This window comes from Oncorhynchus mykiss, chromosome 1 (genome assembly GCF_057628025.1).
Source record: "Oncorhynchus mykiss isolate SJ-2025 chromosome 1, ASM5762802v1, whole genome shotgun sequence".
In the NCBI taxonomy this organism is placed as follows: Eukaryota; Metazoa; Chordata; class Actinopteri; order Salmoniformes; family Salmonidae; genus Oncorhynchus; species Oncorhynchus mykiss.
Genome location: NC_143022.1, coordinates 74,082,312 through 74,108,255, shown reverse-complemented (window position 1 = coordinate 74,108,255; position 25,944 = coordinate 74,082,312). Strand labels below are relative to the sequence as shown.

Sequence of the window (25,944 nt, the reverse complement as noted above, 5' to 3'; positions counted from 1 at the left end):
ATAGTGCTATTATACATATTTTGTCATGATTCTAAGAGATGTTGCAGTTTTAAAGCAAATTTCCTGCAATTCTACACTTTTTGCCATTTTTTTTGCCGTTTTATAGCTCATCTCATGCTTTTGTTCACATTTTGCCATGAGGCTGAGAGAAAATGTTGCCATTTTAAATCTAATATACTGCAATTCTACAAATGTTTCTATCATATGTCATCTGGGGGCCCACCGACCCCCTGGAGGTCAGGGAGGTCGTGCCCTGAGTGCCCGTTCGTTAATCCGGCCCTGTATGACATGGGTATCAAGTCATTATACGCCTCTTATTAATTGAATCCCTGAGGTGGCACTGTCATGTGGACATGGAGAGCATAGATGCCATTTCATGGCTTTACCATAGATCCGTTTAATACACAGAATTATATGTATGACGTACATAGCTGTCTGCCTTTTCTGTTTCTGATAATTGATTCTCAATTGTAGAAGAACAATGCATAGAAGTGTGTAGGCTGCACCTGCTACCATACCTCGTTCAAAGGCACATTTTGTCTTGCCCATTCACCCTCTGAATGGCACAAAAACACAATCCATGACTCAATTGTCTCAAGGTTTAAAAATCATTTTTAACATGTCTCCTCCCCTTCATCTACACTGATTGAAGTGGATTTAACAAGTGACATCAACAAGAGATTATAGCTTTCACTTGGATTCACTTGGTCAGTCTATATCATGGAAAGAGCAGGTGTTCTTAATGTATACTCATTGAATGTAGGTCTGTTTTAGATAATACAAATTGAGTACACAGCATCTTGTAAAAATTGTTAAATTAATGAACAGGTATGAGAAAGATACTGTAGAGGTGATTGTCACTACTGCTTCTATAGTTGGAGACGATCAATATTAGCACATCAAGCCATTCTCTCTCTTACATGATTCAAATCAGGCATCTTCAAATGCACACACACGGTACATGGTTTTAGATGAGTCACAGCGGGTAACATGTTTGGGAGCCAACCAAGCAACAGGCACTGCTGCAGACTGTCTTTGAATGAAACTGTTGAGAGGCATGAAAGACAGAACGTTATTACCCTCCCTAATATTAGACTACAATGTCAGGGTCACACTGTCTCATGTCTCCATGAAGAACAGACAGACAGAGGGGATTGTGGGCCTGCCTCAAAACATCATACTACAGGGCTAGACTATGCTTAGCAAAGTGTGATTAAACAGGTGTGTGGGGTCAAACACTGACACTGTATATTTACATTACAGACTGTACGGGGTTATAAATCTGATGTCAACCAGATGTCATCAATCGGGCACCAACTAACATCAGCAAAACTCTCCAATCCAGTAGTATGGAACAATATCACCACAAACCCTCTCGCTCGCTCTCTCATACACACACCTCGAAATGCTTCACTGCAACCTATGCTGATCTAAAGCCCTACAGAATCAATGGGAGAGGTTCACTTCATCAATAGCTGAGACAAATCACTGCTCAGTGACGCAGGCACTAATAGTACACAGGGTATTGCCTATATAGGGACCAATATCCAAGTGATAGAGGCTGAAACCTACCTGAAGAGGAGAGATTTTATGAGCTACTAAACCATTGAAGAAGTATAACCATTACTGGGAAGTGCTAGAGTTTTTTTTGTAAATTGGTAAATGTGGCATGAAGCAGTGCATGACGGATAAATGTGGCACTCAAGCTTGTCCCTGATTACTTCCTCTTCATCATACAACAACAATCTCCCACATAAATCAGCAATATACTTTTTATTTAACCAGACAAGTCAGTTAAGAATAAATTCTTATTTACAATGACGGCCTATCCTGGCCAAACCCTCCCCAAACCCGGACGATGCTGGGCCAATTGTGAGCCGCCCTATGGGACACCCGATCACTGCTGGTTGTGATACAGACCGGGATCTGAGATCCAGTGCTTTAGACTGCTGCGCCACTCGGAATGCCAAACAACCTGAAACATGAGTCTCTATCTCATTACAATGCGTTCTTCCAGTGGTGGCTGTGAATTATTCAATGCTAATCATTTGTAACTGTCTCTCTTCCTCCATAACCACAAGGTTATACAATTATAACATTTGGGTAAACTCTTGAAGTGGTATGTTATGTTTGGAGAGGTCAATGTGCATCTACGGAGGCGCCATACAAATGTGGAGATAAATGTCTTTCATTAATAACAATATCTACTGTACCTGAGGCTGCCTGAAATTGCATGGCTGCCACTGAGTGATGCATTAAGTGGTGCATCTGAGTGATGCGTTCACTTACACAGCTGGCCACTCCGATACAGTTTGAAGCCTTTTAACTGGGTAAACAAAACGTCCATCTCTATTGATCAAAAGAAGGAGAAAGCAGAGCTCAATTGAACTGAAACCAGCTTCACACAGAGTTACAAGACTAACAGCACATCAAAGACTGGACAGGGAAAAATCACGCCAGAGAGAGAAAGGGAGAAAGATCACACACTAGAGATGAAAAAATGTACAGCAAGGCTGAAAGAGAGGGAGGGGAAGTGCATGAGCAAATGAATACACAAGAGGATTAGAGGCAGGGAAAGAAAATAAGAGGTAATTTTGAAGATACCCCCTAGGTCTGCTTGGGCTAGCATTTAATTCCCAGTGAGGCTATCACCATACCCAAACCAGGTGCGTGCGACCACGTGTGCCATCGTACGCAAATAGATTTTGTCCCCCCACTCCAAACGCAATCACGACACGCAGGTTGAAATATCAAAACAAACTGTAAAATTATATTAATTTGGGGACAGGTTGAAAATAATTTAACATTTATGGCAATTTAGCTAGATAGCAACAGCTAGCTATCTAATTTGTTGTGGGATATAAACGTTGAGTTGTTACTCCGACAATTAATCCACACATAAAACGGTCAACCAAATCGCTTCTAGTCATCTCTCCTCCTTCCAGGCTTTTTCTTCTTTGGACTTTATATGGCGATTGTCATTTAACTTTCATAGTATTACCATGACGACGACCGACCTCAGTTCGTCTTTCAATCACCCACGTGGGTATAACCAATGACGAAATGGCACGTGGGTATCTGCTTCTATAAACCAATGAGGAGATGGGAGAGGCAGGACTTGCACTGCGTTAAGCGTCACAAATCGAACTGACTTCTATTTTAGCGCTTGGCAACGCAGACGCTTGTTGGTGCGTGCGAGCAGTGTTGGGGCAATGACTGAATAACATGTATGTGTACATTTATCTTGCAACGCTCACGCATGCGACCGGTGTGGTCAGCATGTTACCTAGCAAAACTCTTGAATCTCAGGTTCATTGCGTGTTTAAACCAGTCTTCCTCCTTCCCACTAAGGCAGTAGAAACAGCACTGAATCAAAAATCAGTTTCCTCATCATAATCCATTTGATTCAATTTTCCAATGTCCTGAATCCCTGCTGTGATGCACTCTGGAACAGGATTATGTTCAATCCTGAAGTATGTGTGTGCGTTTGTTTGGGCATATGAGTGTGTATGTGTGAGTGAGATTGTGCGAGTACGGACCAAGGGGCGATAGCTCTAATCTGGCAACTCATTGGCTAACACTCAATCAGAGGGCATTATGGGATAGGTGGGCCTGAGGACACCTCCATCCTGTGATTCATGTAAGTGCTTAAAATGCACTATGGATGTTTCTGGCTTGGGAGGAACAGAGGGTGTTACCTTTGATCCCAATCAACTGGAGTGTGTGGTCAACCTGTTGTTCAGTCTATTGAGGCTGACTACATACTGAATGGAGGGTGATACTGAACCCGCTGATGAGTGGAATGCATCAAAAGCAGAGTGGAGTGGGTGTATGCTGGGTCTCACCGGGTTAGAAGAGGTCAACCTGTGATTATGAGATAATGGAGAGGAGAGTGGTGCGGTGCATGAGTGTTAAGATTGACATTCACCCACAGTGTGTGTGTGTGTGTGTGTGTGTGCCTGCCATTCTCATGCAAAGGATTTACAATGTCCAAATTGCCATCCATTGTCAAACGGATTTACTGCAATAGGCTATCTGAAAGAAATGATGGAATATGGGCCTACTGCATCCAGGAGAGGGCAACGATGAGCGAGTATTTTTTTGTTCCAAATAACGCCTGCTGCTTCAAAAATGTATCCCACTGAGCACATACGCAAGTTCAACGTCTAGTGTTGATTTACATTTGATTGTGTGGTCAATTAACCTGAATTCAACATTAAATCATAAAAAATGTAAACCATAGGCTAATTCTGTTGGCTATAGCTTTACAATCTCTCTCACACGCACATACTCCTCCCCTCTCTTTTCTGCGCTCACTCTTCAACATCACCAGCCTCGCTGCAGACTGTGTCCTGCGAGAACTGGCACCAAACTGAAGCATCCATGGAGTGCTCCGTCCTCTCGCAACATCCACAACAACACTTCGGTCCGAAGTAATATAGAAGACAACATCGCAACCGACGCAAGATAGAATAACAACATTTTATTTCGCCCATCTCTTCCGTTGTGTAACTTTCCGAAACCCCTCTTTCTCCCGGCTTCCCTCCACGTTCACTTTCCGGTACCCCAGAAGCCTTGTCGCCGTAAAAACGTATCCATGGATGGGATGGCTGTTGGCGTGATGCCCGGGACCGTCCGGGTGCGGTGTGGGCAGCTTCAAGTGATGCTGAACCAGCAGAAAACCAAAGCTAGGCGGAAAAAGCGAAAGGAGTTGCTCGGTGTGCAGATGTGCTTCATTGGGGTGCTGCTCGTGCTTGTAATGGGGCTCTCGTGTTTGGCGGAGAAAGCAGGTGAGATACTTGTTGCCAGAATGGTTTGTTGAACAGTTGCCTATTTGCAATCGTTTGGGAGAGTGTTTGTATTGAGTTTCACTATTGTATGAGGCTCCTAAGAATGGACATATAGGCAGTGATGTTAGAACTTTGTTCAATAATATCAGTTTTAGTAGGCACTTCATAGTGAGTGTGCAGCGTGGTCTCATTCTAGACGTAATATAGGAAAGGTAAATCAGGGACACGAACTAGTATAGGTTACATTTGGTATGGTTACTTAAGGCAAAAACGAAAGTAGGGTGGTTGGTCGGGCGTATAACACGAACGTCTTGTAGCCCAAAGGTTGTGAGTTCAAATCTCATTACAGGCAATTTTAGCAAATGTTCTGCTAATTACTACTTTGTAGTAAGCTAACACTTCCCCAACCTTAGCCCTAACTGTAACCGTTTAACCTAACTCCTAAACTTAACCCTAACCTAACCCCTAGCCTAGCTAACATTAACCAGCTAAATAATGTTAGCCACCTAGCTAAAATTCGTAACATATATGAATTGTAATTCGTAACATATCATACGAAATGGGTGATGGACATCAACAAATAAATACATACCATACGAAACATAATATATTGTATGGTATACTATATTGTATAATATATTGTAAATGGGTATTCCGGATTTACATACAGAATAATATGAAATGCTCTGAGACCAGGTTGGAGTGTGACCTTTTAGTTTCCATGAGAATGGTCTTTATGTTGGCCTAAAGCGAGGATTGCGCATAAATTAGTTAAACAAATAATGTAAAATTAAAAATAGGCATTTTTAACTAGTTAAGAACAAATTCTTATTTTCAATTACATCCTAGGAACAGTGGGTTAACTGCCTTGTTCAGGGGCAGAACATCAGATTTTTACCTTGTCAGCTCAGGGATTCGATCTTGCAACCTTTCGGTACTAGTCCAACACTCTAACCACTAGGGTACCTGCCACCCAGGTGTGGTGCAAGAACTGAAATTTGTTAAATATTACAAATTTGCTAAATTAATGCTATGTTACGAATTCCAATTTGTTGTGGCTAACATTAACTAGGCTAGGCGTTAAGTTAAAACAAAGGTGTCAAACTCATTCCGTGGACGGCAATGTCTGTGGGTTTTCGCTCCTCTCTTGTACTTGACTGATAAATTAAGGTCACTAATTGCGGAACTCTCCACACCTGGTTGTCTAGGGCTTAATTGAAAGGAAAAAACGTAAACCTGCCGACAGTAGGCCCTCCATGGAATTAGACCTAGACAACCAGGCGAGGGGAGTTTCTTACTAATTAGTGACCTTAATTCATCAAGTACAAGGGAGAAGTGTGAACCCGCAGAAGCTCTGCCCTCTGTGGAATGAGTTTGACACATATGGTATAGATCAATAAAAAGAATGAATGCTATTAAAAATAACTTTTACTAGTATGATGTGTGTCCCTCAGTTTTATGTCGTTGATGTTACCCCCTTCAAAATCACTCTTTACAAAGATAAACAAGGACCATGAGCATTCTCTCCAATGGCAAACTGTTATTGGGGGATATATTAAATACAATTATTATTTAGTATGCCATAAATTTGAGAATTCCATTGATCATTTGTTATCTAAATCCAAAGTGTTACGTGGCATTAGTCAATTTAAAATGATTGATTATCACTTTAGTAAATCATTTTTAAATAGTTGCTTACATTAGAATTGAGAATTTTTGCCATTTAAGAAAATCCTCATTTACCAAAAATGTCTCATTGGCGTTACCATCATTGGTGTTACTACTCCTACTGGTGGCCAATGTTATTGTGATGGTAAAAAGTCATTAAGCCACCATATTAGTTGATTTACTATGGGAAGATGTACGCAAATACATTTAAATGAAAACATCTTGAAAAAGTATGTTTCTTTTTTCTCAAATGCCATTTCCAAATGCCACCGTAATTCAAACACAACCCAGCTATGTGTCTTTTGCTCTGTCAATAAAATGTATTAACGTGTGTTTAAAATCCTATGTCTAAAATGGGTCTATTGAAAGAAGAACTTAACATGAGAAACTGAACATGACCATAATATGATATTTGATCACCACTGAACGAAAAGTGGAGAAAAGTGAAACAATTCACGTTCTTGTCAGGTCAAAAAAAAGGGGTGAGGGACACTGGTGACATCTTCCTGCATTCTCCCCCTTATACACTGTCAAAGCAAGAGAGATCATAAAACAAAAGATTTTAGATTTCACGTAATGCTACTTACCAAATACAGAGTTAGGTTTTTATCTCAGGGGAAGCAAGCTCAAAGTTGAATGTTAGTTGCGACTCAATGTGTCTAAGAAATCACTTGTAGGCTATTTGGAGGTAAAGTACAACATGATATATTGTATCAATGACACACTCTTTGGGCACCTCTTATTTTATTACATTATTTTATTTACACCTATACAGACGTAATGGATTGGATTATTATAACACTCTTCCAGATTGTCAAAGTAGGCGTACACTCCATCATCCACTCGTTTTCTACAGAACCAAGGTGCTGATGCTCTGTGGTATCTACAATTGACGTCGGAAGTTTACATACACCTTAGCCAAGTACATTTAAACTCAGTTTTTCACAATTCTTGACATTTAATCTGAGTAAAAATTCCCTGTCTTTGGTCAGTTAGGATCACCACTTTATTTTAAGAATGTGAAATGTCAGAATAATAGTAGAGAGAATAATTTATTTCAGCTTTTATTTCTTTCATCACATTCCCAGTGAGTCAGAAGTTTACATACACTCAAGTAGTATTTGTTAGCATTGCCTTTCAATTGTTTAACTTGGGTCAAACGTTTCGGGTAGCCTTCCACAAGCTTCCCACAATAAGTTGGGTAAATTTTGTCCCATTCCTCCTGACAGAGCTGGTGTAACTGAGTCAGGTTTGTAGGCCTCCTTGCTCGCACACACTTTTTCAGTTCTGCCCACAAAGTTTCTATAGGATTGAGGTCAGGGCTTTGTGACTTTGTTGTCCTAAAGCCATTTTGCCAAAGTCACTTTGGAAGAATGCTTGGGGTCATTGTCCATTTGGAAGACCCATTTGCGACCAAGCTTTAACTTCCTGACTGATGTCTTGAGATGTTGCTTCAATATATCCACATGATTTTCCTGCCTCATGATGCCATATATGATGATGCCATACATGATGCTGCCACCCCTGTGCTTCACTGTTATGATGGTGTTCTTGGGCTTGCAAGCCTCCCCCTTTTTCCTCCAAACATAACGATGGTCATTATGGCCAAACAGTTCTATTTTTGTTTCATCAGACCAGAGGATATTTCCCCAAAAAGTATGGTCTTTGTCCCCATGTGCAGTTGCAAACCGTAGTCTGTCTTTTTTTATGGCGGTTTTGGAGCAGTGGCTTCTTCCTTGCTGAGCGGCCTTTCAAGTTATGTCGATATAGGACTTGTTTTACTGTGGATATAGATACTTTTGTACCGGTTTTCTCCAGCATCTTCACAAGGTCCTTTGCTGTTGTTCTGGGATCAATTTGCACTTTTCTCACCAAAGTACGTTCATCTCTAGGAGACAGAACGCGCCTCTTTCCTGAACGGTATGACGGCTGCGTGGTCCCAGGGTGTTTATACTTGCGTACTATTGTTTATACAGATAAACGTGGTACCTTAAGGCATTTGGAAATTGCTCCCAAGGATGAACCAGACTTGTGGAGGTCTACAATTTATTTTCTGAGGTCTTGGCTGATTTCTTTTGATTTTCCCATGATGTCAAGCAAAGAGGCACTGAGTTTGAAGGTAGGCCTTGAAATACATCCACAGGTACACCTCCAATTGACTCAAATTATGTCAATTAGCCTATCAGAAGCTTCTAAAACCATGACAACATTTTTCAAGCTGTTTAGAGGCACAGTCAACTTAGTGTATGTAAACTTTCTGACCCACTGGAATTGTGATACAGTGAATTATAAGTGAAAAAATCTGTCTGCAAACATTAGTTTGAAAAATTACTTGTATCTTGGACAAAGTAGATGTCCTAACCTACTTGCCAAAACTATAGTTTGTTAACAAGAAATTTGTGGAGTGGTTGAAAAACGAGTTTTAACGACTCCAACCTAAGTGTATGTAAACTTCCGTCTTCAACTGTAGGTTGTCAAGCACCTGTAGGAATGTTGTTTTTTTCCTCTACTGATAAGATGGCGGTGTCAGGGACTGTAAGCTTGATCATTGATTGTGTTGTCAGATGGTGCTGATTCCCTTCCTCAGAGTATAGTGATTTTTTCCAGGGCTGACCGTCAGTCATCATGAACCCACACCAACAAATTGTGCATGTGTGCCTGCCTGTGGGCACTGTTTACTCTGTCTCCCATATAGCATCAACCCCTTTCACGTCCCTCCCTCTGTTCCTCCTCAATCTGCTCCTATGTCTTTCCATTCAGGCCCTTTTTTTAAACAAAGCAATATAATAATTACACTTAGGGTTCTATTTTCGTCTGGCGGTAAGGTGGCGCAAGTGTCAAACGCACATTAGTTTGCAATTTCGTTATGTAAAAACTGGCGCATTGGCATTTTCCAGACCTAATGCCAGGTTTGGCAATTTACCTGTCTAACGTCAGCTCAATTGCGCTGAGGTGGAAGGGGTGGCAATATTTGAGGTGTGTCCTTAACAAGCGCAAAAGTGACAATTTCATGCAGGGTAATGGGAAGTTTGAAGACCCACAAAAAGCCGGTCTTAACAGTAATGCAGTTGATAATGGAATGGGTTTTGAGAGTGGAAGCACAGCCTACCTAGCCTTGATGCTGCCCATGGAAGAGATTGCATTTTGTGTCTGAATTTCCCCCCAAAATAAAAAATACTTGGTTTCCGCCTATTTCGGCTTCCCTCCCCTTAATCAAGGCTAGTTTAGCAGAGTCACTTAGGTGCATCTTTTTATCCTGGCCATTAGCCAACTAGCCTATGAATCAAGAGGTTTTAAATGGTCTACTAAGGGCTTTGAAATAATTTGGAGGTCTTTGCCCTCCTGCTTTTTCATTATTCACAATTCACATACCTGCATACTTCATTTAGCTTGTTCGAGTAGGCTATCCATCCCAATTGTCAAAGAGAGACCCTCAACCGATCAGGCTACCAAATATATATTTGTGCTAGTGCTGTTCGGGTTGACTCAACCAGCAGTTCCTACAGTCCCTACAGAAATATTGTATGGATGAAAGGCGAACGGGTTAAATAGAGAACAATACCTTAAATCCATAAATGTATGATATTTATAGGCTACATTGAGGTTTTTATTTCATTATTTTAGGCTATCTGGCATTAGTGTGTAAGCATAAACTTATGCACGCCAAATAGACTACGCAGCAATCGCCAAATGCCCTTTGGGAATGTGCAGAAAAAGTTGAAGTCGAACCACGGATGCCGAAAAGGACAATGTCTCTGTGGTAAGTTTAATTCAATAAGAAAAAAACTGTAAATGGGAGATTTGAAATTGGAAAGAAGGGAGGGCCAGAAAAGTAATGTTTGGGAAAGATTTGGTGAAGTGGTAAAAGGATGATAGCAGTGGCGTCAATGTTATGTGTGAAGATTGAGGCGGTTAGCAAATTCAACAGTCACAAGATATAGACCTATGGCACATGAACAGAACTGTAGCCTACTGTTCAGATGATGGTTAAATGGAAACAGAAATGTTGACTCTGACTGTAGGTCTATATCCTCTCACATAGCCTTAATATTACCTCCTGCAGAATAAAACATTTCTTTCAGTAATTTATAGACCAAATGTAACCAATATTTTGACAAGGGAAAAGGATGGGAGAAATATGATTTCTTTCTTTCATCTTGAGAGAATGGGAATGCAATTAGATATTGTCTGTAGAGGTGCTATCTTCATCAGCATCATACAAGCTGATAGTATTTTACAACCACATAAAATGAATCCAAGCCAAACTGAAATCTTATCAGAAACATAGGCCTAAGTGTTGGGTCGTTTTCACAGCTTCCTATTTCCTTTCCTTATTTATTTTATTTTATTGGATTTTCTCAGTACTGATGAAAACTAGATTAAAGCATTCATTCTATCGATTTATGACATTCTGGTGATCAAGGGTTTATTTAGTATTCTAGTAATGACAGGAGAGAAGCTGCATGTATCTAATTATTGACAAGTTGACTAACAAATAGCCTACCAAAATGTCTGAAATTATAAGCAGAAACATAGGCTACATCTAAATTAGGTTAGAAAAATAATGCACCCCCAGTTAAAAAAATAGTCTCTGACCAGCCTACAGCGCATTTTCTATATTAGCGGGTTTGGGTCTGGTACGGGACTCAGATTTTCACTTTATCACATCTCGTCTAGTCGGGCAGTTGCGGATGGGTTATTAGCAGTTGCGGGTGTGTGCGGGTGAACAAAAAACTGACCCGCGCACCACTAACACGCGCTCCTCCAAACTATTAAATTCTCTTATAATGCCATGTCGACGACCATTTAAAAAAAGAATACCTGCCTCGCACATAGGCAACGACACAATTGACAGGAGCCTTGTAGTTTCTATAGACAAGCAAATGTTATGAATAAAGACATTTAGGCTTATATGTGCACATGTAGCACACGGGGATGTGTGTTACTCCTCAGCCCTAAGTGTTCCGCTTGCGGCGCCTCATTAGCTAGCTTTTGAGGTGGCACAATCGGCTAAGACGCTCGAGGAGGGCGGTCATGTGACTTTGTGAGGCAGAGGTCCAGAGTTTAAGCCAGGTATGGGCCGAATCGGGAGGAAGTGGTACTCGCTAAGCAAGCAGCGTGACATACTTTACACACACAGTGCCATGGAATGAGAAGTGATTTATGGTATCATGCTTCTGACCCAATCCTATTTAGAATTATCATTGTTGGTTTAAAAAGCAGATTGATTGATCATTTTTTGTTTAACTTGATTAAAAACCAAACTAATTAGAAAGATTCACCGTCCTTGGGTTTATGGTGAGAACGTTGGCCACATGGCTTGAATGCAATGCAAATCCGTCTGCTATTGCTGGAGAAGTGCAAATTTGATCTGTAAGATGGTTCATTGAGTGTTTATAAAACAACACGTTTTCGCACTATAACGGTGAGTGGACATTCACTTTTCTCTTTATTTTGGATCTTTATCCAGCTCCTGTGAAAAGTGAGGATGTGCGTAAAATCCTCCATAGTCTAAGTTGCCTTGTCTGTATTATACGCCCACAGCAATGTCCAGCCTGCAATTTACAGTAGGCCTAGCCACTATATCAGTGCAAATGCTATAGCCTATGTTTAACAATGCATTTCCATATTGAAGCAACGCAATTAGAACAATGCGGACTGCAAACAAGTTTAACATATTTAGCAAATGGGGCAGGCTATTTAGTGAGCTTGACTAACATTCAAATTGGAGTTGATGACATTGCAATACATAAAATAAATACAAATCAAATGTTGTCACAGGTTTACACCTTACAGAGAAATGCTTACTTACAAGAAATGCAGTTTTAAGAAAATACAGAGGAGAAAAAAAAAGTAAGAGATAAGAATAACAAATAATTAAAGAGCAGCAGTAAATGACAATAGCGGGGCTTTATACAGGGAGTACCGGTACAGAGTCAATGCAAATAGTCTGGGTAGCCATTTGATTAGCTGTTCAGGAGTCTTATGGCTTGGGGGTAGAAGTTGTTTAGAAGCCTCTAGGACCTAGACTTGGCACTTCGGTACAGCTGAGAACAGTGCAGTAGCAGAGAGAACAGTCTATGACTAGGGTGGCTGGAGTCTTTGACAATTTTTAGGGCCTTCCTCTGACACCGTCTGGTATAGAGGTCCTGGATGGCAGGAAGCTTGGCCCCATTGATGTACTGGGCCGTTCGCACGACCCTCTGTAGTGCCTTGCGGTCGGAGGCCGAACAGTTGCCATACCAGGCAGTGATGCAACCAGTCAGGATGCTCTCGATGGTGCAGCTGTAAAACTTTTTGAGGATCTGAGGACCCATGCCAAATCTTTTCAGTCTCCTGAGGAGGAATAGGTTTTGACGTACCCTCTTCATGACTGTCTTGGTGTGCTTGGGTGTGCTGTAGTCAATGAATAGCATTCTCACATAGGCGTTCTGTTTGTCCAGGTGTGACAGGGCAGTGTGGAGTGCAATAGAGATTGCATCATCTGTGGATCTGTTGGTGTGGTATGCAAATTGGAGTGGGTTTAGGGTTTCTGGGATAATAAATCATTTCATGGCTACAGACGTGAGTGCTACTGGTCAGTAGTCATTTAGGCAGGTTACCTTAGTGTTCTTGGGCACAGGGACCATGGTGGTCTGCTTGAAACATGGTGGTATTACAGACTCAGACAGGGACAGGTTGAAAATGTCAGTGAAGACACTTGCCATTTGGTCAGCGCATGCTCGGAGTACACGTCCTGGTAATCCGTCTGGTCCTGCGGCCTTGTGAATGTTGACCTGTTTTGAAGGTCTTACTCACATCGGCTGCGGAGAGCGTGATCACACACGTCCAGGACGGCTGATGTTCTCATGCATGTTTCAGTGTTACTTGCCTCGAACCGAACATTGAAGTTATTTAGCTTGTCTGGTAGGCTCGTGTCACTAGGAAGCTCTCAACTCTCAGCTGTCCCATCCCTTTGTAGTCTGTAATAGTTTGCAAGCCCTGCCAAACCCAAAGAGCATCGGAGCCGGTGTAGTACGATTCGATCTTTGTCCTGTATTGAAGCTTTGCCTGTTTGATGGTTCGTTGGATGGTATAGCAGGATTTCTTATAAGCTTCCAGGTTAGAGTCTCACTCCTTGAAAGCGACAGCTCTACCCTTTATCTTAGTGCGAATGTTTCCTGTATGTAATCCATGGCTTCTGGTTGGGTTATGTACGTACAGTCACTGTGGGGACGATGTCCTCAATGCACTTATTGATAAAGCCAGTGACTGATGTGGTGTACTCCTCAATGCCATCTGAAGAATCCCGGAACATATTCCAGTCTGTGCTAGCAAAGCAGTCCTGTAGTTTAGCATCTCTTCATCTGACCACTTATTTATAGACCGAGTCAATGGTGCTCCCTGCTTACATTATTTCTTGTAAGCAGGAATCAGGAGGATAGAATTTGCCAAATGGAGGGCGAGGGAGAGCTTTGTACGCGTCCCTGTGTCTGGAGTAAAGGTGGTCTATAATTTTTTCCTCTGGTTACACATTTAACATGCTGATATAAATTAGGTAAAACTGATTTAAGTTTCCCTGCATTAAAGTTCCCGCCTACTAGGAGCGCAGCCTCTTGATGAACGTTTTCCTGTTTATAGCGATATACAGTTCATTGTGCACAGTATTAGTGCCAGCATCGGTCTGTGATGGTATGTAGACAGCTACGAAAAATCCAGATGAAAACTCTCTAGGTACAGTTTAAGGCGGAAGTTTACATACACTTAGGTTGGAGTCATTAAAACTCCCTTTTCAACCACTCTACAAACTTCTCATTGGCAAGTCGGTTAGGACATCTACTTTGTGCATGACACAGGTAATTTTTCCAACAAATGTTTGCAGACAGATTATTTCACTTATAATTCCAGTGGGTCAGAAGTTTACATACACTAAGTTGACTGTGCCTTTAAACAGCTTGGCAAATTACAGAAAAGGATGGCATGGCTTTAGAAGCTTCTGATAGGCTAATTGACACAATTTGAGTCAATTGGAGGTGTGCCTGTGGATGTATTTCAAGGCCTACCATCAAACTCAGTGCCTCTTTGCTTGACATCATGGGAAAATCAAAATAAATCAGCCAAGACCTCAGAAAATAAATTGTAGACCTCCACAAGTCTGGTTCATCCTTGGGAGCAATTTCCAAACGCCTGAAGGTACCACGTTCATCTGTATAAACAATAGTACGCAAGTATAAACACCATGGGACCATGCAGCCGTCATTCCGCTCAGGAAGAAGACGTGTGGTGTCTCCTAGAGATGAACATACTTTGGTGCGAAAAGTGCAAATTGATCCCAGAACAACAGCAAAGGGCCATGTAAAGATGCTGGAGGAAACAGGAACAAATGTATCTATATCCACAGTAAAACAAGTCCTATATCGACATAACCTGAAAGGCAGCTCAGCAAGGAAGAAGCCACTGCTCCAAAACCGCCATAAAAAAGACAGACTATGGTTTTGCAACTGCACATGGGGACAAAGATCATACTTTTTGGAGAAATATCCTCTGGTCTGATGAAACAAAAATAGAACTGTTTGGCCATAATGACCATCGTTATGTTTGAAGGAAAAAGAGGGAGGCTTGCAAGTCGAAGGACACCATCCCAACAGTGAAGCACGGGGGTGGCAGCATCATGTTGTGGGGTTGCTTTTCTGCAGGAGGGACTGGTGCACTTCACAAAATATATGGCATCATGAGGTAGGAAAATTATGTGGATATTTTGAAGCAGCATCTCAAGACATCAGTCAGGCAGTTAAAGATTGGTCACAAATGGGTCTTCCAAATGGTCAATGACGCCACGCATTCTTCCAAAGTTGTGGCAAAATGGCTTTAGGACAACAAAGTCAAGGTATTGGAGTGGCCATCAGAAAGCCCTGACCTCAGTCCTATAGAAAATTTGTGGGCAGAACTGAAAAAGCGTGTGTGAGCAAGGAGGCCTACAAACCTGACTCAGTTACACCAGCTCTGTCATGAGGAATGGGCCATTATTCACCCAACTTATTATGGGAAGCTCGTGGAAGGCTTCCCGAAATATTTAACCCAAGTTAAACAATTGAAAGGCAATGCTACCACATACTAATTGAGTGTATGTAAACCTCTGACCCACTGGGAATGTGATGAAAGAAATCAAATCTGAAATAAATAATTCTCTGGTCGGGTGTCTGTAGTAGTATATCCCTCCCGTCCGACTCATTGAAGAAGAACTCTTTGTCCAGTTTGAGGTGAGCAATCGCAGTTCTGTCCAGCAGCTCTTTTCGGTCATAAGAGACGGTAGCAGCAACATTTTGTACAAAACAAGTTACAAACGCAGAAAAACAAACTAAATAGCATGATTGGTTAACCTGTCTAGGACGTTCCGCTAGTGGGAACCCCTCGCCAACAGCCAATGAAATTGCAGGGCGCCAAATACAAATCAACAGAAATCTTCTTGTCACACCCTGACCATAGTTTACTTTGTATATTTCTATGTTGTGGTTGGTCAGGGTGTGATCTGAGTGGGCATTCTATGTTTCATGTCTAGTTTGTCTAGTTCTATGTTCGGCCTGATATGGTTCTCAATCAGAGGCAGGTGTTCGTCATTGTCTCTGATTGGGAACCATATTTAGGTAGCCTGGGTTTCACTGTGTGTTTGTGGGTGATTGTTCCTGTTTTTGTGTTTGCACCAGACAGGGCTGTTTTGAGTTCTCACGTTTCTTGTTTTTTCGTTAGTTTGTTCATGTATAGTGTCGTCAATAAATTACAATGAACAACCACCACGCTGCGCTTTGGTCCGCCTCTACTTCACAAGAAGAGAATCGTTACAGAATCACCCACCACAACAGGACCAAGCGGTGTGGTAATGGGCAAAGGAAAAAGCAGCAGCAGGAGCAGCGCGAGGAGGTATGGACATGGGAGGACGAATTAGACGGTAAAGGACCTTGGGCTCAGCCAGGAGAGTATCGCCGCCCCAAGGAAGAACGGGAGGCGGCGAAAGCGGAGAGGCGCTGGTATGAGGAGGCAGCGCGGCGTCGTGGATGGAAGCCCGGGAGTCAGCCCCAAAAATTTCTTGGGGGGGGGCTAACAGGGAGTATGGCTACGCCAGGTAGGAGACCTGAGCCAACTTCCTGTGGTTACCGGTGGGCTAGAGAGACCGGGCAGGCACCGTGTTATGCTGTGGAGCGCACGGTGTCCCCAGTGCGGGTGCACAGCCCGGTGCGGTACATTCCAGCTCCGCGTATCGGCCGGGCTAGAGTGGGCATCGAGCTAAGTGCCATGAAGCCGGCTCTACGCATCTGGTCTCCAGTGCGTCTCCTTGGGCCGGCTTACATGGCACCAGCCTTGCGCACGGTGTCCCCGGTTCGCCTGCATAGCCCAGTGCGGGCTATTCCACCTCGCCGCACTGGCAGGGCGACCGGGACCATTCAACCGGGTAAGGTTGGGCAGGCTCGGTGCTCAAGAGCTCCAGTGCGCCTGCACGTCCCGGTCTATCCGTCACCACCTCCACACCCCAGCCCTCCGGTGGCAGCTCCCCGTACCAGGCTGTCTCTCCGGCCCATCCGTCCAGAGCCTTCCTCCTCTCCAGCGCTGCCGGAGTCTCCCGCCTCTCCGGCGCTACCAGAGCCTTCCTCCTCTCCAGCGCTGCCGGAGTCTCCCGTCTGTCCGGCGCCTCTGCCGGAGTCTCCCGTCTGTCCGGCGCCTCTGCCGGAGCCTCCCGCCTGTCCGGCGCCGCTGCCGGAGCCTCCCGCCTGTCCGGCGCCTCTGCCGGAGCCTCCCGCCTGTCCGGCGCCTCTGCCGGAGCCTCCCGCCTGTCCGGCGCCTCTGCTAGAGCCTCCCGCCTGTCCGGCGCCTCTGCCGGAGCCTCCCGCCTGTCCGGCGCCTCTGCCGGAGCCTCCCGCCTGTCCGGCGCCTCTGCCGGAGCCTCCCGCCTGTCCGGCGCCTCTGCCGGAGCCTCCCGCCTGTCCGGCGCCTCTGCCGGAGCCTCCCGCCTGTCCGGCGCCTCTGCCGGAGCCTCCCGCCTGTCCGGCGCCTCTGCCGGAGCCTCCCGCCTGTCCGGCGCCTCTGCCGGAGCTTCCCGTCTGCCCGGCGCCTCTGCCGGAGCTTCCCGTCTGCCCGGCGCCTCTGCCGGAGCTTCCCGTCTGCCCGGCGCCATCGGAGCTTCCCGTCTGCCCAACGCCGCCAGTGCCGCCCGTCTGCCCAGCGCCGCCAGTGCCGCCCGTCTGCCAGGGGCCGCCAATGCCGCCCGTCTGCCAGGGGCCGCCAGTGCCGCCCGTCAGCCAGGGGCCGCCAGTGCCGCCAGTCAGCCAGGGGCCGCCAGTGCCGCCAGTCAGCCCAGCGCCAGCGCCGCCAGTCAACCAGGGGCCGCCAGTGCCGCCAGTCAGCCAGGGGCCGCCAGTCAGCCAGGGGCCGCCAGTGCCGCCAGTCAGCCAGGGGCCGCTAGAGCCCCTCCGCCCGGAGCAGCTGTCCCTCTGTCCCGAGCAGCTGTCCCTCTGTCCCGAGCAGCTGTCCCTCTGTCCCGAGCTGTCTCTTAGGAGGGTCACCTATCTAGGGACGCTAAGGAGGTGGACAAAGACTATTATGGAGTGGGGTCCACGTCCAGCGCCAGAGCCGCCTCCGCGGACAGATGCCCACCCAGACCCTCCCCTATAGGTTCAGGTTTTGCGGCCGGAGTCCGCACCTTGGGGGGGGGGGGGTACTGTCACACCCTGACCATAGTTTACTTTGTATATTTCTATGTTGTGGTTGGTCAGGGTGTGATCTGAGTGGGCATTCTATGTTTCATGTCTAGTTTGTCTAGTTCTATGTTCGGCCTGATATGGTTCTCAATCAGAGGCAGGTGTTCGTCATTGTCTCTGATTGGGAACCATATTTAGGTAGCCTGGGTTTCACTGTGTGTTTGTGGGTGATTGTTCCTGTTTTTGTGTTTGCACCAGACAGGGCTGTTTTGAGTTCTCACGTTTCTTGTTTTTTCGTTAGTTTGTTCATGTATAGTGTCGTCAATAAATTACAATGAACAACCACCACGCTGCGCTTTGGTCCGCCTCTACTTCACAAGAAGAGAATCGTTACAGAATCACCCACCACAACAGGACCAAGCGGTGTGGTAATGGGCAAAGGAAAAAGCAGCAGCAGGAGCAGCGCGAGGAGGTATGGACATGGGAGGACGAATTAGACGGTAAAGGACCTTGGGCTCAGCCAGGAGAGTATCGCCGCCCCAAGGAAGAACGGGAGGCGGCGAAAGCGGAGAGGCGCTGGTATGAGGAGGCAGCGCGGCGTCGTGGATGGAAGCCCGGGAGTCAGCCCCAAAAATTTCTTGGGGGGGGCTAACAGGGAGTATGGCTACGCCAGGTAGGAGACCTGAGCCAACTTCCTGTGGTTACCGGTGGGCTAGAGAGACCGGGCAGGCACCGTGTTATGCTGTGGAGCGCACGGTGTCCCCAGTGCGGGTGCACAGCCCGGTGCGGTACATTCCAGCTCCGCGTATCGGCCGGGCTAGAGTGGGCATCGAGCCAAGTGCCATGAAGCCGGCTCTACGCATCTGGTCTCCAGTGCGTCTCCTTGGGCCGGCTTACATGGCACCAGCCTTGCGCACGGTGTCCCCGGTTCGCCTGCATAGCCCAGTGCGGGCTATTCCACCTCGCCGCACTGGCAGGGCGACCGGGACCATTCAACCGGGTAAGGTTGGGCAGGCTCGGTGCTCAAGAGCTCCAGTGCGCCTGCACGGCCCGGTCTATCCGTCACCACCTCCACACCCCAGCCCTCCGGTGGCAGCTCCCCGTACCAGGCTGTCTCTCCGGCCCATCCGTCCAGAGCCTTCCTCCTCTCCAGCGCTGCCCGGAGTCTCCCGCCTCTCCGGCGCTACCAGAGCCTTCCTCCTCTCCAGCGCTGCCGGAGTCTCCCGTCTGTCCGGCGCCTCTGCCGGAGTCTCCCGTCTGTCCGGCGCCTCTGCCGGAGCCTCCCGCCTGTCCGGCGCCGCTGCCGGAGCCTCCCGCCTGTCCGGCGCCTCTGCCGGAGCCTCCCGCCTGTCCGGCGCCTCTGCCGGAGCCTCCCGCCTGTCCGGCGCCTCTGCCGGAGCCTCCCGCCTGTCCGGCGCCTCTGCCGGAGCCTCCCTCCTGTCCGGCGCCTCTGCCGGAGCCTCCCGCCTGTCCGGCGCCTCTGCCGGAGCCTCCCGCCTGTCCGGCGCCTCTGCCGGAGCCTCCCGCCTGTCCGGCGCCTCTGCCGGAGCTTCCCGTCTGCCCGGCGCCTCTGCCGGAGCTTCCCGTCTGCCCGGCGCCTCTGCCGGAGCTTCCCGTCTGCCCGGCGCCATCGGAGCTTCCCGTCTGCCCAACGCCGCCAGCGCCGCCCGTCTGCCCAGCGCCGCCAGCGCCGCCCGTCTGCCCAGCGCCGCCAGCGCCGCCCGTCTGCCCAGCGCCGCCAGCGCCGCCCGTCTGCCCAGCGCCGCCAGTGCCGCCCGTCTGCCCAGCGCCGCCAGTGCCGCCCGTCTGCCCAGCGCCGCCAGTGCCGCCCGTCTGCCCAGCGCCGCCAGTGCCGCCCGTCTGCCAGGGGCCGCCAATGCCGCCCGTCTGCCAGGGGCCGCCAGTGCCGCCCGTCAGCCAGGGGCCGCCAGTGCCGCCAGTCAGCCAGGGGCCGCCAGTGCCGCCAGTCAGCCCAGCGCCAGCGCCGCCAGTCAACCAGGGGCCGCCAGTGCCGCCAGTCAGCCAGGGGCCGCCAGTCAGCCAGGGGCCGCCAGTGCCGCCAGTCAGCCAGGGGCCGCTAGAGCCCCTCCGCCCGGAGCAGCTGTCCCTCTGTCCCGAGCAGCTGTCCCTCTGTCCCGAGCAGCTGTCCCTCTGTCCCGAGCTGTCTCTTAGGAGGGTCACCTATCTAGGGACGCTAAGGAGGTGGACAAAGACTATTATGGAGTGGGGTCCACGTCCAGCGCCAGAGCCGCCTCCGCGGACAGATGCCCACCCAGACCCTCCCCTATAGGTTCAGGTTTTGCGGCCGGAGTCCGCACCTTGGGGGGGGGGGGGGGTACTGTCACACCCTGATCATAGTTTACTTTGTATATTTCTATGTTGTGGTTGGTCAGGGTGTGATCTGAGTGGGCATTCTATGTTTCATGTCTAGTTTGTCTAGTTCTATGTTCGGCCTGATATGGTTCTCAATCAGAGGCAGGTGTTCGTCATTGTCTCTGATTGGGAACCATATTTAGGTAGCCTGGGTTTCACTGTGTGTTTGTGGGTGATTGTTCCTGTTTTTGTGTTTGCACCAGACAGGGCTGTTTTGAGTTCTCACGTTTCTTGTTTTTTCGTTAGTTTGTTCATGTATAGTGTCGTCAATAAATTACAATGAACAACCACCACGCTGCGCTTTGGTCCGCCTCTACTTCACAAGAAGAGAATCGTTACACTTCTAAATCAAATTTCTCAAACATACAAGTATTAGGCACCATTTTAAAGATAACATTCTCTTTAATCCAGCCACAGTGTCTGATTTCAAAAATGCTTTACAGCGAAAGCTCCACAAACGATTATGTTAGGTCACCACCAACTCAACCCAGCCATTTTTCCAGCCAAAGAGAGGAGTCACAAAAAGCACAAACAGAGATCAAATTAATCACTAACCTTTGATGATCTTCATCAGATGACACTCATAGGACTTCATGTTACACAATACATGTATGTTTTGTTCGGTAAAGTTCATATTTATATCCAAAAATCTTATTTTACATAGGCGTGTTACGGTCAGTAGTTCCAAAACATGCAGTGATATTGCAGAGAGCTACATGAATTCACAGAAATACTCATAATAAATGTTGATAATACAACTACTATACATGGAACTCTAGATACACTTCTCCTTGATGCAACCGCTCTGTCAGATTTCAAAAAAACTTTACGGAAAGAGTATAATCTGAGAATGGCACTCATAGCTCAAACCAGCCAGAGAAATATCCGCAATGTTGGGTAGTCAACATTATTCATAAATAGCATTATAAATATTCACTTACCTTTGATGATCTTCATCAGAATGCACTCCCATGAATCGCAGTTCCACAATAAATGCTTGTTTTGTTCGATAATGTCCATCATTTATGTACATTTATGTCCAATAGCTTCTTTTGTTAGGGCGTTTGGTAAACAAATCCAAAAGTGTGATCTGGTCCTTTCGGACGAAATGTTCAAAAAGTTATATTACAGGTCGAAGAAACTTGTCAAACTAAGTCTAGAATCAATCTTTAGGATGTTTTTATCATAAAAGTTCAATAATGTTCCAACCGGAAAATTCTATTGTCTGTAGAAAAGCAATGGAACGAGAGCTACTTCTCAAGTGAAAGCGCGTGACTGAGAACGAGGCTGTAGGCAGACCCCTTAGTCAAACAGCTCCCATCCGGTCCCCCTTCACATGAGCAGCCTGAAACAACGTTCTAAAGACGGTTGACATCTAGTGGAAGCCTTAGGAAGTGCAAAATAACCCATATCCCACTGTGTATTCGATAGGGGTGAGTTCAAAAACGACAAACCTCAGATTTCCACTTCCTGTTTGGATTTTCTCTCAGGTTTTTGCCTGCCGTATTAGTTCTGTTATACTCACAGACATCATTCAAACAGTTGTAGAAACTTCAGAGTGTTTTCTATCCAATACTTATAATAATATGCATATATTAGCATCTGGGACTGAGTAGGAGGCAGTTCACTCTGGGCACGCTATTCATCCAAAAGTGAAAATGCTGCCCCCTATCCCAAACAAGTTAAGAGCCGATAAGACGGAAGCCCTCCCATCATAAATAGACAACTTGAATTAACCACATACTTAGCCAGGGGCATGTTCTGAATGGCTAATGACGAGCCAAGCCTCGACACACCCACAACTTGTTTATTTATCAAAACCTAATCCTTTTGTGCCACCGCCAGCAACTGCGCCCATAATTGTGGTTGTGAAAATAGCAAAAATAGTTATGACACCCCCGAACCTACAGTATAGCGTTACCACCAGCGCTTAGATTTATCATTGCGTTAGGTTTGTTAAAATAGAACCCTTAGAGAAAGCCATGGTTATTAATATGAGCAAACATGTTTTAGCGGATTTATTATCTCCTGCCATTTAAAATGATTGGCCTTGACACTTTACCTAAGTCAGACCATTACGCCCTATGGGTTGGTGAGTGATCCCTGAAAGACATGATATCTACGTAGATGCCGCTGAGACAAATGAACACAGGCAATGTATGGAGTGTCATCTGGGCACTAATGTGCTTTTCCCTATGGTCTGCTAGATAATCTCATTGCGTAACATGGTTGTGTTGTGGCAGCGATGGCAGAACACTAAAAAACAGCACAGAGCAAAGGAGTACTTTATAGATTTGGACCATGGTGTTGTTATTGATTGAGAACACCGACTAAAGAGTGTGTGACGTAGGTATAGAGGTAGATTGGGAATGAGAGAGCAAGAGAAAAATGGAGTTGAGATGGTTGGCAGAGTTGGAGAGAGAGTGGACAGAGGAAAGGAAAGGGGCAGAGAGCAGCTGGAATTGAGAAGGGTAGTTGGGAGATAGTGGTGTAGAGATGGAAACGGAAAGGGAGGAGGTATGATAGTGAGAGGGAAATAAGGGGTAAAGATGAAGAGGAAATAAGGGATAGAGATGAAGAGGAAATGAGAGAGGATGGTGAAATAAGCGGTAGAGATGAAGAGGAAATGAGAGAGGTATGATGGTGAAATAAGGGCTAGAGATGAAGAGGAAATGAGAGAGGATGGTGAAATAAGGGCTAGAGATGAAGAGGAAATGAGAGAGGATGGTGAAATAAGGGGTAGAGATGAAGAGGAAATGAGAGAGGTATGATGGTGAATAAGGGGTAGAGATGAAGAGGAAATGAGAACTGTATGATTGTGAAATAAGGGGTAGAGATGAAGAGGAAATGAGAGAGGATGGTGAAATAAGGGGTAGAGATGAAGAGGAAATGAGAACTGTATGATTGTGAAATAAGAGGTAGAGATGAAGAGGAAATGAGAGAGGCGAAGATCTTGGTGGAGAATGGAGATGTAGACAGCAACTTGTCATCAGCAGCGAGTCTGAGGCAAAGTGACGTTTGCTCTCTTTCACTTGCACTCTCTCTCTTTCTGTCTCCCTCTTTCTCTTTGCCCCCCTTCTCTCTTTTTCTTCCTCTCACTTCCTGTCTTACACGAACACACTTTCTCTCTCTGCTCTTTGAGGCTGTCACTAATTCGGCTGTATCTGGGTCAGCCGGTTTGAACAGAGAGCAGGGCTCCGCTCTGCGCCAGTCTGACTGGGAGAACACAACGTATTTTTCCCTCCATCACTCGGTCCGTCTGTCTTCATCTCTCTCTAAAACACTCTCAACTTCCTTCGCTTGCAATTTCTGTCAGTCTCTCTTACTTTTCATCTTTTCCCCTCCCTCTCTCTAAAGCGCTCTCCTTCTTCCGTTTATCTATCGCTCTCTTATGCTTTCTCACTACCCCTCTTTCGCACTCTCCAACCTTCAATCCACTTCATCAGTAAAGTGGAGGCTGTTTTTCTTAGTTGTATGTACGGGATACACATGGTATACATTGTCCAACGAAATGCTTACGTGCAGGTTCCTTCTCAACAATGCAACAGCAATAAGATTATTTTTGTTCAAAAGATGAGAATACGAACAAAGTAAATGGCTCAGTAGAATAAACATTTTAGCATAAGTATAATACAGAAACACACAATTCATAGTCCAATATTTACACATGTAATGGGGATAGGGAGGCAGTGTATAAATTGAGCAGTATAAGAAGTGTGTGTGTGTGTGTGTGTGGTCAGTCCAGTTCAAGTGTTCAGCAATCTGATGGCTATCAGACCTCATGCTCAGATACCGTCTTCCCGAACAGCTTGTGGCTGGGGTGTGTGGGGTCCTTGATGATGCTGCGTGCCTTCCTCAGGCACCGTTTCGAGTAGATGTCCTGGATGGGTGGGAGCACAGTCTCAGTGATGGACTGGGCCATTTTCACCACCCGCTGGAGGACCTTGCCCATACCAGGCCATGATGCAACCAGACGGGACGCTCCCGATGGTGCAGCGGTAGTATTTGGAGAGGACCCGGGGAAGCATGCTGAATTTCTTCAGACGCCTTAGGTGGTATAGACGCTGTGGTGCCCTCTTGACAAGAGTGGTGGTGGTGTTGGTCCATGACAAGTCCTCTGTGACGTGGATGCCGTGGAACTTAAAACTCATGACTCTCTGCTGCAGTCCCGTTGATGTGGATCGGGGCATGTTCCTTCCTTTGCTTCCTGAAGTCAACACCACAATGCCAGTTCACTTACCTTCTCCCTATTGGCTGACTCGTCGTTGTTGGTTATCAGGCCGACAACCCTGGTGTCGTCAGCAAACTAGATGATGGAGTTGGTGCTGTGCAAAGTCACACAGTCGTGGGTGAACAGGGAGTACAGCAGAGGGCTGAGGACACATCCCTGGAGGGCCCTGTGTTAAGTCAGTGTGGAGGAGATGTTGTTGCCAATCCTTACAGCCTGTGGTCTGCCCGTCAGGAAGTCCAGGATCCAGTTGAAGAGGGTTGTGCCCAGGGCTCTGAGCTTGGTGTTGAGCTTGGAGGGAAGAATAGTGCTGAATGCTGAACTGTAGTCCATGAACAGCAAGCATTCTCACATAGATGGTCCTCTTGTCCAGATATGTTACGGCCATGTAAATAGTGATGGAAATGCCATCTTTTGTGGATCTGTTGGAGCAGTAGACAAATTGGAGTGGGTCCAGTATGCCTGGCATCTGGGCCATGACCAGCCTCTCGAAGCACTTCATGATGACCGAGGTGAGTGTGACGATAGTCGTCATTTGGGAATGTCACCTTGTTTTTCTTGGGCACTGGGACAATGGTGGTCTCCAGCAGGTGGGGATTAGAGCCTGGGACAGGGACAGGTTAAAAATGTCCGATGAAGACGCACGCCATCTGGTCAGCACACACTCTGAGGACGTGGCCAGGGATGCCATCTGGTCAGCACACACTCTGAGGACGTGGCCAGGGATGCCATCTGGTCAGCACACACTCTGAGGACGTGGCCAGGGATGCCATCTGGTCAGCACACACTCTGAGGACGTGGCCAGGGATGCCATCTGGTCAGCACACACTCTGAGGACGTGGCCAGGGATGCCATCTGGTCAGCACACACTCTGAGGACGTGGCCCGGGATGCCATCTGGTCAGCACACACTCTGAGGACGTGGCCAGGGATGCCATCTGGGCATCTTTTGAGAGTTTTCCTCTGTCAGCCTCGGAGACTGGTCGTCCGGAGCAGTGAGTCTTCCTGGATAGCTCGGTATTGGCTGCTTCGAAGCAAGCGTAGAATGTGTTAAGCTCGGCTGGATTTGCCTTTGTAGTCTGTGATTGCTGGTCTGTAGTCCTTTCCACGTGACGCCAGTCTGAGTTGTCGAACATCAATTCAAGTTTGAGTCTGTGTTGTCTTTTTGCATCCCTAATGGATTTCCGGAGCTCGTATCTGCTTGCCTTGTATGCGCC

At 46.5% G+C, this 25,944-nt stretch overlaps 1 protein-coding gene and 1 long non-coding RNA gene across 3 annotated transcripts in view; one reads left to right on the top strand and one right to left on the bottom strand.

Moving 5' to 3' along the window:
• The window catches only part of LOC149985636 (uncharacterized), a 240,540-nt gene that overhangs the window by 190,659 nt on the left and 23,937 nt on the right, over window positions 1–25,944 (bottom strand). The gene's annotated exons all lie outside the window — the stretch shown is intronic.
• slc24a3 (solute carrier family 24 member 3) overlaps window positions 4,123–25,944 on the top strand; it is a 101,213-nt gene continuing 79,391 nt past the window's right edge. For both annotated transcript variants that reach the window (XM_021610716.3, XM_090239746.1), the window contains exon 1: window positions 4,123–4,790. In XM_021610716.3, the coding sequence (XP_021466391.1) occupies window positions 4,598–4,790 (193 nt within the window). In that variant the 5' untranslated portion in view covers window positions 4,123–4,597. The remainder of the gene's footprint in view (window positions 4,791–25,944) is intronic.